This window comes from Somniosus microcephalus, chromosome 2 (assembly GCF_052327205.1).
Source record: "Somniosus microcephalus isolate GS21.2 chromosome 2, FLI_Smic_1.0, whole genome shotgun sequence".
Taxonomy (NCBI): Eukaryota; Metazoa; Chordata; class Chondrichthyes; order Squaliformes; family Somniosidae; genus Somniosus; species Somniosus microcephalus.
This window is the reverse complement of record NC_140988.1, coordinates 155,457,563-155,472,748: the sequence shown is the minus strand read 5'-3', so window position 1 is coordinate 155,472,748 and position 15,186 is coordinate 155,457,563. Positions and strand designations below refer to the sequence as shown.

Genomic DNA, 15,186 nt, shown 5'->3' with positions numbered 1-15,186 from the left:
AGAGAGAGAGAGAGGGGGGGAAGGAGAGAGGGGGAAGGAGAGAGAGAGAGGGGGAAGGAGAGAGAGAGGGGGAAGGAGAGAGAGAGAGAGGGGGAAGGAGAGAGAGGGGGGGAAGGAGAGAGAGGGGGGAAGGAGAGAGAGGGGGGAAGGAGAGAGAGCGAGGGGGAAGGAGAGAGAGAGGGAAGGAGAGAGAGAGAGAGGGGGAAGGAGAGAGAGAGAGAGAGGGGGGAAGGAGAGAGAGAGGGGGGAAGGAGAGAGAGAGAGAGAGAGAGGGGGAAGGAGAGAGAGAGAGGGGGGGAAGGAGAGAGGGGGAAGGAGAGAGAGAGAGGGGGAAGGAGAGAGAGAGGGGGAAGGAGAGAGAGAGAGAGGGGGAAGGAGAGAGAGGGGGGAAGGAGAGAGAGGGGGGAAGGAGAGAGAGCGAGGGGGAAGGAGAGAGAGAGGGAAGGAGAGAGAGAGAGAGGGGGAAGGAGAGAGAGAGAGGGGGGGAAGGAGAGAGAGGGGGGAAGGAGAGAGAGAAGGAGAGAGAGAGGGGGGGAAGGAGAGAGAGAGAGGGGGGAAGGAGAGAGAGGGGGAAGGAGAGAGAGAGAGAGAGAGGGGGAAGGAGAGAGAGAGAGGGGGGGAAGGAGAGAGAGAGAGGGGGGGAAGGAGAGAGGGGGAAGGGGAGAGAGGGGGAAGGAGAGAGAGAGGGGGAAGGAGAGAGAGAGAGAGAGAGGGGGGAAGGAGAGAGAGGGGGGAAGGAGAGAGAGAGAGAGGGGGGAAGGAGAGAGAGAGAGAGAGAGGGGGGAAGGAGAGAGAGAGAGAGAGGGGGGAAGGAGAGAGAGAGAGGGGGGAAGGAGAGAGAGAGAGAGGGGGGAAGGAGAGAGAGGGGGGGGAAGGAGAGAGAGAGCGAGGGGGAAGGAGAGAGAGAGAGGGGGAAGGAGAGAGAGAGAGGGGGAAGGAGAGAGAGAGGGGGGGAAGGAGAGAGAGAGGGGGGGAAGGAGAGAGGGGGAAGGAGAGAGAGAGAGAGGGGGAAGGAGAGAGAGAGAGAGGGGGAAGGAGAGAGAGAGAGGGGGAAGGAGAGAGAGAGAGAGGGGGAAGGAGAGAGAGAGAGGGGGAAGGAGAGAGAGAGAGAGGGGGAAGGAGAGAGAGAGAGGGGGAAGGAGAGAGAGAGAGGGGGAAGGAGAGAGAGGGGGGAAGGAGAGAGAGCGAGGGGGAAGGAGAGAGAGAGGGGGGGAAGGAGAGAGAGAGGGGGGGAAGGAGAGAGAGAGAGAGGGAAGGAGAGAGAGAGGGGGGGAAGGAGAGAGAGAGAGAGAGAGGGAAGGAGAGAGAGAGAGGGGGGGAAGGAGAGAGAGGGGGGAAGGAGAGAGAGAGAAGGAGAGAGAGAGGGGGGGAAGGAGAGAGAGAGGGGGGGAAGGAGAGAGAGAGGGGGGAAGGAGAGAGGGGGAAGGAGAGAGAGAGAGAGAGAGGGGGAAGGAGAGAGAGAGAGGGGGGGAAGGAGAGAGGGGGAAAGAGAGAGAGAGGGGGAAGGAGAGAGAGAGAGGGGGAAGGAGAGAGAGAGAGGGGGAAAGAGAGAGAGAGGGGGGGAAGGAGAGAGAGAGGGGGAAGGAGAGAGAGAGAGAGAGAGGGGGGGAAGGAGAGAGAGGGGGGGAAGGAGAGAGAGGGGGGGAAGGAGAGAGAGAGAGGGGGAAGGAGAGAGAGAGGGGGAAGGAGAGAGAGAGAGGGGGAAAGAGAGAGAGAGGGGGGGGAAGGAGAGAGAGAGGGGGAAGGAGAGAGAGAGAGAGAGGGGGGGAAGGAGAGAGAGGGGGGAAGGAGAGAGAGAGGAGGAGAGAGGGAAGGAGAGAGAGAGAGGGGGGAAGGAGAGAGAGAGAGGGGGGAAGGAGAGAGAGAGAGGGAAGGAGAGAGAGGGAAGGAGAGAGAGAGAGAGGGGGAAGGAGAGAGAGAGGGGGGGAAGGAGAGAGAGGGGGGAAGGAGAGAGAGAGAGAGAGAGAGAGAGGGGGAAGGAGAGAGAGAGGGCGGGAAGGAGAGAGAGAGAGGGGGAAGGAGAGAGAGGGGGAAGGAGAGAGAGGAGAGAGGGGGAAGGAGAGAGAGAGAGAGGGGAAGGAGAGAGAGAGAGAGAGGGGGAAGGAGAGAGAAGGGGGGAAGGGAGAGAGGAGAGAGAGAGAGGGGGAAGGAGAGAGAGGGTGGAAGGAGAGGGGGGAGAGAGAGGGGGGGAAGGAGAAGGAGAGAGGGAAGGAGAGAGAGAGAGGGAAGAGAGAGAGAGGGAAGAGAGAGAGGGAAGGAGAGAGAGGGAGGAGAGAGAGGAGAGGAGAGAGAGAGGGAAGGAGAGAGAGAGGGAGAGAGAGAGAGGGAGGGAAGGGTGGGAAAGGGTGTTTGGGGGAAATGGGGAGGAAAGTGGGGTATGGGGAGGAAAGGGGGCTCGGGCTCAATACAGTTCACAACTGAATAGCCTGACGACACTCTGTCAAGGCTGACATGTGAAGTAGAGCCACTTCATTGCAGCACAGAGTGCCTATGGATCTGTGCTCCAGCAGGAGTTAGTGCCTTCAGGAGAGTAAAAGGAGAAAATTGGGGAAACAAACCCCAATTTTGAGAAGAATTGGAATTAATGAAGACACAGGTCAAGATTATTTAACTGGCTCCTTGATAGGCCCAATTTTTCTTGTAATTAGGGTCTGTGGAAACAGAGTCTGGTTTTAACTTATGAAAATGTTTTTCTCAAAAATTGGAAAAATCCAACAGTAATATCTTCAAATAAGAAATATTCTTAAGGAACACAGTTATCTTTGGCTGGCTTCATGAACTCAGACGCTGTCCAAGCATAATTCCAGTAGAAGCTTGCAGCCCTCCCTCCCCGCACCCCATTCACTCCTGTTGTGTGGAATCTCTGATCCAAACACAACACTTAAATATAAAACCTCGACTGCGGATAAACTGTTTCCCCAATTATCTGGATTTGAATGCATAGCGCCATGGTGCGGCGGCCCGAGCGAGAGCGAGCCCGGGCGCCGGTCGGTGCAGCCCCGCAGCGGAGCAGAGGCTCCAGCACCCGGCGCCGGCACAGCCGCTTGAAATGGCCGTCAAAAGTAGGCGAGCCTCCGGGCGAAGGGCAGCGACCGCGGCCCCGAGCAGCAGCTTATTCCCCGCCGGCCCATCATCGCTGCTCCTACTTCCGCGAGGCCGGGGTGACAGGAGAGAGGGGAGAAAGCGGCGGAGACCCCGTGGGCGGCGTAGCGCCTGAGGCCCGGCCCGAGTCACCCGCGCTGAGCTCCCGCTCCCTCCGACCCGAAGAGCTCGGCAGTGACATCCTGCAGAGCGGAGAGGCCCGGGTGACAGGAGAGAGGGGAGAAAGCGGAGAGAAGGAGGAGGCCAGCCTTTACCAAGATGGCGGCGATGACGGGCCGCTGGTTTGGAATCGGGCCCAGCGGGACGGGCGGTGCCTAGCTCGGGCGTGGCTGGTGAGGAGAGCCTGAGGCCTGCAGGCAGCTCATCCACCGTGGATGCAAACAACCCGCAAGCGGAGAGGCCGGGGTGACAGGAGAGAGGGGAGAAAGCTGAGAGAAGGAGGAGGGTGAGGGTGGGACTGGGGCCCATGGTCGGACAGAGGCAGAGTTGCTCCATCACAAACAACAATGGCCGCCGCTTGCTTTTCAGTTTGAAGGATTAGGCCCCGCCCACAAACGCCATGAAACGCCCCCCCGTGATGCAGCGCGCTCCCCCCGTAGGATTGGTCAACCTTCACGTCAGTCAATGCTAATGAGCGGATTTCCCCCGTATGATTGGCCAACCGCTAATGAGCGGAATTTTGTACGTTTTTTGTCTACTGTCCGAACAATTTTTGTCTGACCAAAAAGTAAATACGCCTAGGACACCCTCCTAATCATAACCTTTCTTTTGATAGAACATATGTGTCGGTACGCTCTATAACTTTTGAGTGATGCCCGGACAGGCACGCAGACAGACAGGCACCACTATTTTATATATATATAGATAGATAGATGATTTGGACTTGGGCACAAAGAGTACAATATCGAAAGTTGCTAGTGACAAAAAAGAGGTTTGGCAAACAGTGAGGAGGACTGTAAAAGACCCTGGAAGGACATAGTTAGATAAGCAGAATGGGCAAAAACAATTTTATATGGATAACTATGAGGCAGTGTATTTTGGGAGAAAAACACACAATGGAAAGATGTGGATGCACAGAGAGACCTATGGGTTCAAATAATAATTCCTTGAAAGTGTGAGTGCAGGTAGATAAAAATTATGAAATACTTTGGTAGGGGGAATAGGGAAAGACTTTTTTCTCTGGTTGGAGAGTTAATGATGAGCAATCGTCAATTTAAAATTGTTACTAAGAGGGATGTTGTGATACGTTTCTTTATGCAACAGATTTTTGAAGCATGAAAATGCTTTTCAGCAGTTGAGGCAGACAACATTGCATCTTTTAAGGGAAAATTGGATAAACAAGAAGAAAAAAGATTGCATTTATATAGTGCCTTTCACAACCTCAGGGCATCCCAAAATACTTTACAGCCAATGAAGTGCTTTTCGAAGTGTAATCACTGTTATAATGTAGTAAACACAGCAACCAATTTGCACATACAGCAATGTGATAATGACCAGATAATCTGTGGGGGCTTTTAGTGATGTTTATTGAGTGATCAGTATCGGCCAGGACACCGGGAAGAACTCCCCTGCTTTTTCCTTTGAAATAGTGCCAGATTTCAAAGATACAGGGTTATTGGGAAAGAACAGGCCAGTAGGAAAATAAAACTTGATAAATATACCCAAGAAAAGAGAAATAAACAGTCATCTAAAATAAAGGTTTTGAATCAGTCTCGCAAAGAGCCAGCACATACATGATGGGCTGAATGCTTTCTTCTGTGCTGTAAACTTGTGTGGTCTGTGAGTATTCTCATAGATCGTGGATGGACGGAAGTCTACCTGTGCGACTTGCAAAGGATAATCAATTCTCAAGTTCCTACATTATTTTCTCTCTCTAGGTTTTAATAAAACAAGAGATCCAGAGGAAAGCTGGTTATGCTATTCAGGCAGAAGAAGAGCAGCTTCGTGTGCAGTTAGATACTATCCAGTGTGAACTAAATGCACCAACCCAGTTTAAGGTACAAAATACTTGCTTCCCAGAAATCAGTGTGATATACCCAGAACAGTTTGCCTTGAGCACTTCTAACTGGATTAGGGAGGTTTCTAAGAAATGGAAATGGAAAAGGTTTGAATGATAATGTTTATGTGCAGGGCCGTCTGAACGAACTGATGTCTCAGATAAGAATGCAGAATCATGTCGGAGCTGTCAGATCAGAGGAGAGATACAGTGTTGATGGGGATCTCTTGGGAGAAATCAAGCAGGTATAAAAGCTACAACTTTTTCTCAATTAGCAAGAACAAATTCCATGGAAAGAAAATATACTGAAGTTTGAATATGAGTGATTATTGCGCAGATTAGATTTTGACACCGCAGAATCTTAGTCCTTTATATTTCATGCCGTTTTAGAAAGTAAAATTACAATTTTATGCAATGTTATATCAAAAATGACAGTTTCAACCAGACAGCATTATACCAATGTGAAGAATTTTCACATTTTAATTTGCTTTTTAACGTTCTATTAAAATGTTATCAGCAAAAATGGTATTATAGACCTGCTGATCTTCAAAACTAATTCTGCTCACATATAACATACCAACACCATTTTGAACGTCTGCTAATGTAGCTCATTTCTCTTCCTAGCACCTGAAGTTGCAGCAGGAAGGGCTGAGTCATTTGATCAGTGTCCTGAAAGAAGATTTGGAGGATGTGAAGCTAATTGAGCATGGCCTTAATGAGAGTGTTCATATTCGACGTGACCTTTTCAGTTGATGGCTTTTCTGTAATATCACCGTAGTTAAGAAGTCCCTGTCCAAACTTTTTTGGTTCATCCCACCTGCACAAAAGTTATAGTATCTCCATTTTCATGAACTAGAATTTTGGTGTAGGGGTGGGAGAAAGAAGTGTTGTTACCATTCTTCATTAAATACTGCAGTCACCTCAGAAAACTCTGTAGCTTTGGGCTTCTAATGTTTACCCTAAGGTGCGTCAACCCCTTCATAAAGCAGCCAGTTACAAAACTTTGCAACAGAGATAAGTGACTGACATTGTTTAGCATGTCTAAAACCATAGCCTAGAAACTACTGTTTGCAAGATTGAGCATTTATCTGCTAATGCTGCAAATAGTAATTTCCAGATTCATATCTTAACTTTTCTTTACAATATTTTTTTTAAAGTGTAAAAAAATGATGATTTTCCTGTTCTGTGCAATAGGTTGGGACAGATCTTTTTTTTTAAACGCTGCTAATAACCAGACTTGCATTTAACAGGAATGGCTATATCAGTACTGACTAAGTCAGGAACAAATTGGGGGTTGTTTATATTTTTTTAAAAACATGCATCAGGAGTTTTGCTTGTATTGATGAGTGTACTTGACTGTTCTGAGTACTTTTGAACAGTTTATGCAGTTTGAAAATGTGACCTTGATATGTCATGAATGTGGAAAATTTGAAGTGTACTTTATTGGACCTAATAAGAGCCCTGGAGACTGGAAAGGTGAGTTGATAAACAATTAATGTTAGATATGCCAGAGAAGCACAAGTGCTGGATATACAAGCCCACTTTATTTTTTTAAAATCATACAAGCATATTTATAGTATCACAAGGAGCATTGGGGATTGGATTTGTTCTTGGGGAGTTGACACGTTTTTAAAGTGCTGTATCATTTGTACCTGATAATGGTCACTTTGAAACATACATCAATACAATACATTAGTATTTGGAGTGATAATTGTGAGCCATAGGCCAGACAAGGATCTCTATTGAAGAACTACTTTTAGTGTGTTAAATGTTTGTAATAGTTATGCAAAGAGGAAATAAATTCTAAATAAACAATTTGCTTTAATAACCATCTGCTTCTTCTAATGTTTCATAGTTTGATCCAGACATTGTTTGGGCACAACAATATTTTTTATTCCATTGACATTTCCTCAACCCCAGCCTCTTCCAGTTCTTTTTCCTCTTGGACTGTTAGTGGGTTAGCCCAGGCTAGAAATTTCCTGCTGACTGTTGTCAGGTGATTTGCTCCATTTCTTTGTGTCTAAGAAAATGAAGTGATTATGGTGAGTGAGAAATTGTGTTTCAGTGTATACACCGTCTTAATCAATTTCCTTTGGGCATGGGACACAGTGGTTCCTGTTTGACTGAGAGCCTGGAAATGCCAACTGTGGAAAGTAGATGTTGAGTTTCAAATAATGGAATAGTAGATACCGTAGCACTTTACTAGACTGTTTTTGAGAGTTAGGGAGAAATTTTGCAGAACATCCCTCAAGGTGATCAAATAAGTAATTCCAAAATGGACTAAATTGCAAATACCACTAAGTGTAAGGAATGGACTTGGTGAGCTGAATGGGCTTTCTCGTGATTTTGTGGCTCTTATCTCACTTGGGAATTCAAATGACTACTCGATTATTTTAGTTCAAAGTTTGCTGAATCCTTCGGTGAGATTATCACTTTGTAACTGCTTGTTGATGTTCGTGATTCTCTCTCTTTTTAAATGGTTGGAGGTTTACAAAGGCAAAACTGATTTGATTTTGTTTGTGTGTGTGTGTGTGTCTAAAAAGTAGAAGCGTTAATGCTGCAGGCCAGCTTTTTGCATGACTCCATGAGCCTTATTTGAAAGCTTTTTATGTACTTTGTAACTATAATCTTCTGCTGGCAATTTCTGCACCTAAGTACAGGGAGAAAATTGGAAGTTGTAGTTTACTGAGTTTATAATATAAAGAAGATGGCAATACGAGCATACATGGATTCAGGGAGGCTTCATGTCTCTTGTTGCTCTACCCATGGATTTCTTTAGGTCCTGCTCACAGTTGGTCTATGACGTTAAATGGATACAGTAACTCATTGTATAAAGTTCAAGCTGCTATGAAAAGTAATAAATAGGAAATGTCAATGAACTAATATTTGATTTAATGTACAATAACCCTGATATAATTAATCTGCTCCTTGTATCAGTATGGCTATTAATGTGCTGTATAGGTAGTGTGGGATTCTATTTTCTTTCACTACAGAAGTTTTTGGTGTACACATTTAATCCAATACAAACATGGCCCAAGTTAAGTGTACTTGACGCACTGAAATTCTTTGCAATAAAACAAACTGTGCAGTGTTTAATGATATATGAAAATGGTTTGCTGACACATTTCAACAGAACCTTTCAGGTAATGATTGTTGTACAGGCTGAGTGTTTTTAACAGCTGGATAAATGTACAACTAAATTTGCCAGAAAATTGGGGAAAAGGCCTATGCAGTGGGATCAAATGCTGAAGTTCTGTACTTAGATCGGGTATGCTTGTTTACGTTTGTTTTTAAGGCTCACGTAAATCCATCCCTCTGTCACTATGACAACTTCACAGAGATTATCTTCTTCCTTTTCATTCCTTTCCACCATGCTCAATTGTCCGCTTTGTGGAATTATCAGCAAACCAGCATCTCAATCCTAGGAACTGGATTTATCGACCAGACGGAAAGCCTCGAGGAACTCGTTAATATCTATACTTCCATCCTTATTGAAGTCCATACTGCGAGCCAGATCACCAATCGCTTTGTCACTAATCTCAATCTTAAAGTGAGAACTGAGGAGTTTCCAAGTTTTTTTAAATTCCTCAAATGATATGAGACCTGCCACAGACATGAAAATGAACAGTTTTTATTTTGCTTCCATGGCATCAAGCATCAAGTACAATTTTTATTACTTTCTTGCTAATTTCCCCACCCTCCCCTCCTGAAGGCTGCAACACATTGCCGGGGTACAGTTCCATATTTTCATCTATAACTATAGATTATATCAACTGCAGCTTCTCATTTTGAGAATGGCATTGATAAATTATATAAATTTCTGTTGAGGGTTATCTCCTGGTAACATTAGCACAACGTAATATTGCTGCAACACCAGCATAAAATAGGTAGGAAATTTTCACCTGGATTAATTTAATTTGAACAAAGCGGTGAGCTTGGTAGTCCGTTGGAAAAACTATATTCAAATGCACACATCTGAGGATTTGGCCAGCAACCGATCAGCAGGTAATTTTGTTAATTTGTTTTCAGTTTTTTCCTAAGTGTCATTCGATCCATTGTGTCCTCTGATCATGCTGTCATTAATACTTTGATAGTTGTCATAATAACTCCAGAAGTACAGCAGCCCACGTGCGTGGGAGGCAAAATGTTTTATTCTCTCCAAAATACTGCGGGGGGGTCTTTTGTCATCAGTACTTACCGGAGTTGTCGCTGTCGATAATTCTAAAAATGGTCTCCAGGTCGGACCTGCTTCTGTAAAGCATTTCCAGCAAACTGGGTTGTATGTGCTGTGGAACAAATTGAGGCTTTTTAATTTAAAAAACAGACTGTGCCAGGTGGATCACAGCCGTTACTGATGCACAGCGAACATCGCTGCTTTCTACTAGTCACTTATGGCTGGCAGATTAGCTATTGATGCAGCTACCAAATCCCTGTACACGTTAATAGCTTTCTCTACAGACACTTAAAATAAAATGTCCTTTACTATGAATTTGTTTTATGTGGTCCCCAAAGATGAGACAAAAACCATGTATATATCAAAACATGTCTAAAATACAGCTGTGGGGTTGAATAGCTGTGGAATATTGTTCTCGGGTGTAGCAGAATGAAATCTATAATCTCCAAAAAAAAAAAAAAAAAAAAGCACTTTTCACAGATTTTGCCAACTGGAATACTGAACACTGACAACACCCAGCTCTCTCAACCCCTACACTGACTCTGTTTTCAGCCTGCTTGTCCGACATCCAGTCCTGGATGAGTCGCAAATTCCTCCAGTTAAACATCAGAAAATTGAAGCAATCGTCTTTTCGTCCCTGCCACAAACTCTGGACTGTCGCCGCTGATTCCCTCCCCGCAACCTCTGTGTGCTATTTGACCCGGAGCTGAGCATCCAACCCCATATCACTCTTCCATCACAAAGCCTGCCGTAACATCGCCCGTCTGCTGCTAAAACCCTCCAGACCTGACTCTTGCAATGCTCGCCTGGCTGGCCTTCCACCCTCCATAAATTGCAGCACATCCAAAATTCTCTTGCCCATATCTTAACCCACACCAAGTCCTACTCACCCATCACCCCTGTGCTTGCTGACCTACACTGGCTCCCAGTTGCACAAGACCTCCAATTTAAAATTCTCATCCTTGTGTTCAAATCCCTTTGTGGCCTCACCCCTATCAATTTCTGTAACCTCCTTCAGTCCTACATCCCTCTGAGAACTCTGGCCTACTGTGCATTCCCCACATCTTTTGCCCCACCATTAATGGCTGTGCCTTCAACCATCAAGCCCCAAGCTCTGGAATTCTGATTCTCTCCACCTCTATCTCCTTATGACCCACCTTAAAACTTACCTTTTTGACCAAGCTTTTAGTCACCCCATCTAATATCTTCTTTGGCTCATCCAAAAGACAACACCTCCAAAAGTGCAGCACTCCCTCAGTATTGCGCTGAAGTGTCAGCCCAGATATATCAATAAATATACAATTGTCATTTGTTAATTGTTCTACTATATTAATTTCTTGGTTTGGCTAACATTTCTGCCTGAGCCATTTACAGCAAAAGCAGATTAACTGATCATTCATCTCATTGGACCTCGCATTTTCCTATGTAACAGTTACTGTAGTTTAATGTAATTCATTATATGCCAAATGTTTTAGGATAGTCCTAATAGACTACATAAATTTCTTTCATTGTTTCTGGATATTTATTCATGCATACTGAAAGCACATTGTGAAATCTACCTTTCTTACCTGTGCAATGGGTTTCTCTATGGCAAGATCATCAAACCATAAGTAAAAATTCAGAAGTCCATTAGGAGCACTGGGCACAAGTTGAGATCGCAAAACACGCCACGGCAGATCCAGACCTAAGATGGACTCCAGAGCATTTGCCCAGTCATTCAATGAAATTTTACCTATGTATTAGAAAACAACAATATTCAGTATTCACTTGGTATCAGAAACAAATGTTGGTCCAACATCTATCGGCCATTATTGTCTAGTTTTGGCAGATCGGGTACGACAGCTGATGTCATGATTCCTACACGGGCCTCTCGCTCCTAAATCTGTACTACTTTGGTTTACGTCCACAGTCTGGAGGATGCAGCATAAAGAAAAATGGATTATCTACCACATAGGTTCTTCATCCTCCACACACCACATCATCCATCCAGCTCTGAAGGCTTTGGGTGGCTTAGTGTTGGTGATTATTGGGGTACGGTAGCATAGTGGTGTTACTGGGCTAGTAATCCAGAGTCTGGCACTAATGATCCGGAGACATGAGTTTAAATCCCAGCACGGCAGCTGGGGAATTTAAATTCAATTAAATAAAAATCTGGAATAAAAAGCTAGTATCAGTAATGGTGACTATAAAACTACCGGATTGTCGGAAAAACCCATCTGGGTTACCAATGCCCTTTAGGGAAGAAAATCTGGCCTCCTTACCCAGTCTGGCCTATAGGTGACTCCAGACCCACAGCAATGTGGTTGATTCTTAACTTCCCTATAAAATGGCCGAGCAAGCCACTCGGTTGTATTCAAGGCGGCGGCTCACCACTATTTTCTCAAGGGCAATTAGGGATGGACAATAAATGCTGGCCTTGCCAGCGACGTGCACATCACAAGTTTTTTTCAGATCAAAAATGAATTGTGTAGGTGAAATGATAACATTTAAAATGATACTGGGAACTAGGTGTTGGAATGGACTTAGAAACATAGAAGATAGGAGCAGGAGTAGGCCATTCGGCCCCTCGAGCCTGCTCCGCCATTCAATGCAATCATGGCTGATCATCCAAATTCAGTACCCTCTCCCTGCTTTCTCCCCATATCCCTTGATCCACTTAGCCTTAAGAAATATATCTAACTCCTTCTTGAATATATTCAACTGTCTTTTGTGGTAGAGAATTCCACAGGTTCACCACTCTCTGGATGAAAAAATTCCTCATCTCAGTCCTAAATGGCTTACCCTTTATCCTTAGACTGTGACCCCTGGTTCAGCCTTCCTGCATCTAATCTGTCTAGTCCTGTTAGAATTTTATAAGTTTCAATGAGATCCCCCCTCATTCTTCTAAACTCTAGCGAATATAAGCCTAATTGACCCAATCTCTTTTCATACGTCATTCCTGCCATCACCAGTCTGGTGAATCTTCGCTGCTCTCCCTCCATGGCAAGAACATCCTTCCTCAGATAAGGCGACCAAAACTGCACACAATACTCAAGGTGTCGTCTCACCAAGGCCCTGTACAACTGCAGCAAGACATCCTTGCTCCTGTACTCGAATCCTCTTGCTATGAAGGCCAGCATACTATTTGCCTTCTTAACCGCTTGCTGCACCTGCATGCTTACCAGGTCTCGTTGCACTTCCCCTTCTCCCAATCTATTGCCGTTCAGATAATAATCTGCCTTCCTGTTTTTGCCACCAAAGTGGATAACCTCATTTATCCACATTATACTGCATCTGCCCAATCGCCCAACCTGTCCAAATCATACTGGAGTTTCTCTGCATCCTCCTCACAGCACACACGCCCACCCAGCTTTGTGTCGTCTGCAAACTTGGAGCTATTACATCTAGTTCCTTCGTCTAGATCATTAATATATATTGTGAATAACGGGTCCGAGCACCGATCCCTGCGGTACCCCACTAGTCACTGCCTTCCACTTGGAAAAAGGCCCGTTTATTCCAACTCTGCTTCCTGTCTGCCAACCAGTTTTCTATCCAAGTCAGTACCTTCCCCCCCAATCCCATGTGCTTTAACTTTGCATGCTAGTCTCTTATGCGGGACTTTATCGAAAGTCCAAATACACCACATCCACTGGTTCTCCCTTATCTATTCTACCAGTTACATCCTCAAAAAATTCCAGTAGATTAGTCAAGCATGATTTACCTTTTGTAAATCCATGTTGACTTTGTCCGATCCTGTCACTGTTTTCCAAGTGCTCTGCTATTACATCTTTTATAATGGACTCTAGCATTTTCCCCACTACCGATGTCAGGCTTACCGGTCTATACCGGCTTGTTTAGTATATTATATTAAAGTGAAATAGTTTGGAGCCTGGAGATCAACCTTTAAGACAGAAACATTGGAAAGCATGTTTCTAGAAGTGGTCACCCCACAGCCTCAGAATATGCAGGCAGAGAAGGAATAGGTGACCACCAGACAGAGAAGGAGGACCAGGCAGGCAGGGCAGGAATCACCAGAGTGCATCTCGCTCGCTAACCGGTTCACAGTTCTGGAAACTGGTGGGGGTGATGGCTCCTCTGGGGAGAGCAGCCAAGGCCACGGCAAGACGGGTGGCTCAGCTGCACAGGGGGCGGGGGGGAGGAAGAAGAGTGGAAAAGCGATAGTGATTGGTATGGGGAACAGAAAGGCGTTTCTGTGGACGCAGACGTGACTCCAGGATGGTATGTTACCTCCCTGGTGCCAGGGTCTAGGATGTCACTGAGCAGCTGCAGGACACTGAGGGGGGTGGGTGAACAGCCAGAGGTCGTCGTTCATATCGGTACCAACAACATAGGCAGAAAGAGGGATGAGGTCCTGCAGGCAGACTATAGGGAGCTAGGAAAGATTAAAAAGCAGGATCTCAACGGTAGTAATCTCCGGATTACTCCCGGTGCCACATGATAGTGAGTACAGGAATAGGAGGATAGAACAGATGAATGCGTGGCTGGAGAGATGGTGCAGGAGGGAGGGCTTTAGATTCCTGAGGCATTGGGACCATATCTGGGGAAGGTGGGACCTGTACAAGCCGGACGGGTTACACCTCAACAGCCAGGACCAATATTCTCGTGGGGAGGTTTGCTAGTGCTGTTGGGGAGGGCTTAAACTGGCTTGGCAGGGGGTGGGCACCAGCATATAGGAGTAGGAAAGAGGAATAAAGTGCATAAAAGAGTGAGTGTGTTGGATAGTACTAGAGGCGGAAGTAGTACCATATTAGATAGGAGCAGGCTAAGAAAGACTCCGAAAAATTCAAAAACGGGTTTAGAATGCATGTACGTAAACGCACAAAGTGGTGAATAAGGTTGGTGAGCTACAAGCACAATTAGCCATGTGGCACTAACGGAAACGTGGCTTAAAAACGGTGAGGACTGGGCACTTAATATTCAAGGGTACAAGGTGTTCTGAAAAGATAGGGAAGGAAAAAAGGGAAGTGGGGTGGCAGTGCTGATTAAGGAAGACGTAGTGTTGGACAGGGAGGATGTTCTTGAGGGGACAAGGACAGAATCCATTTGGTTAGAGTTGAGGAGCAAAAGGGGTATGATCACGCTATTGGGGGTATTCACAGAAACCTGCTATTCTACAGGCCTCCAAATAATGAGAGGGAGGTAGAGGAGCAAACCTGCAGGGAAATCGCAGAGATATGCAAGAACTATAGAGTGGTGATATTGGGGGACTTTAATTACCCAAACATCGATTGGGATAATGATTGGGGAAAGGATGGGGAGGAATTTCTGAAATGTGTTCAGGAGAATTTCCTTGACCAGTATGTGCCTGGCCCAACTAGGAAGGAGGCATTGCTGGATCTGGTGCTGGGGAATGAGGTGGGCCAGATGACCAAGTGTCTGTGGGAGAACACTTGGGTACAAGTGATCATTGTATCATAAGATTTAGATTAGCAATGGAGAGGAACAAGGAACAATCTGGAGTGGAACTTCTAAACTGGAATAGGGCTAACTTCAATGGGATGCGGAAGGACCTAGCCAGGGTAAAATGGACTGAGAGGAAAAACTGTAACGGAACAATGGGAGATCTTTAAGGAGGAGATGTTCCAAGTACAGGCTAGGTACATTCAACAAGAGGGGAGGGTAAGGGAACCAAAGCAAGTGCTCCTTGGATGATGAGGGAGATAGAGAAGATGATGAAACAAAAAAAAAGAGGGTGTATGATGAATGTCAGGTAAATTCTTCAAGGGAGAACCAGACCAAATGCAATAAGTTGAGAGGGGAAGTAAAGATGAAATAAGATTGGCAAAGAGAGAATATGAGAGTAGAATGGCGGTTAACATAAAAGGGAACCCAAAAATCTTCTATTGGCAAGTAAACCGTAAGCGGGTAGTAAGAGATGGGGCCAATTCGCGACAAAGAAGGTGTTATATGCTTA

At 45.7% G+C, this 15,186-nt stretch overlaps 2 protein-coding genes across 10 annotated transcripts in view; one reads left to right on the top strand and one right to left on the bottom strand.

The window, feature by feature from the left end:
* nup54 (nucleoporin 54) overlaps positions 1 to 6,927 on the top strand; it is a 103,249-nt gene extending 96,322 nt beyond the window's left edge. For both annotated transcript variants that reach the window (XM_085964230.1, XM_085964220.1), the window contains 3 exons: positions 4,980 to 5,099; positions 5,233 to 5,343; positions 5,723 to 6,927. In XM_085964230.1, coding sequence (XP_085820356.1) covers positions 4,980 to 5,099; positions 5,233 to 5,343; positions 5,723 to 5,851 — 360 coding nt within the window. In that variant the 3' untranslated portion in view covers positions 5,852 to 6,927. The remainder of the gene's footprint in view (positions 1 to 4,979; positions 5,100 to 5,232; positions 5,344 to 5,722) is intronic.
* The window catches only part of LOC147123042 (serine/threonine-protein phosphatase with EF-hands 2-like), an 87,723-nt gene continuing 79,157 nt past the window's right edge, over positions 6,621 to 15,186 (bottom strand). For all 8 annotated transcript variants that reach the window (XM_085964191.1, XM_085964208.1, XM_085964164.1 and 5 more), the window contains 3 exons: positions 10,841 to 11,004; positions 9,297 to 9,384; positions 6,621 to 8,701 (listed from right to left, as the gene is read on the bottom strand). In XM_085964191.1, the coding sequence (XP_085820317.1) occupies positions 8,520 to 8,701; positions 9,297 to 9,384; positions 10,841 to 11,004 (434 nt within the window). In that variant the 3' untranslated portion in view covers positions 6,621 to 8,519. The remainder of the gene's footprint in view (positions 8,702 to 9,296; positions 9,385 to 10,840; positions 11,005 to 15,186) is intronic.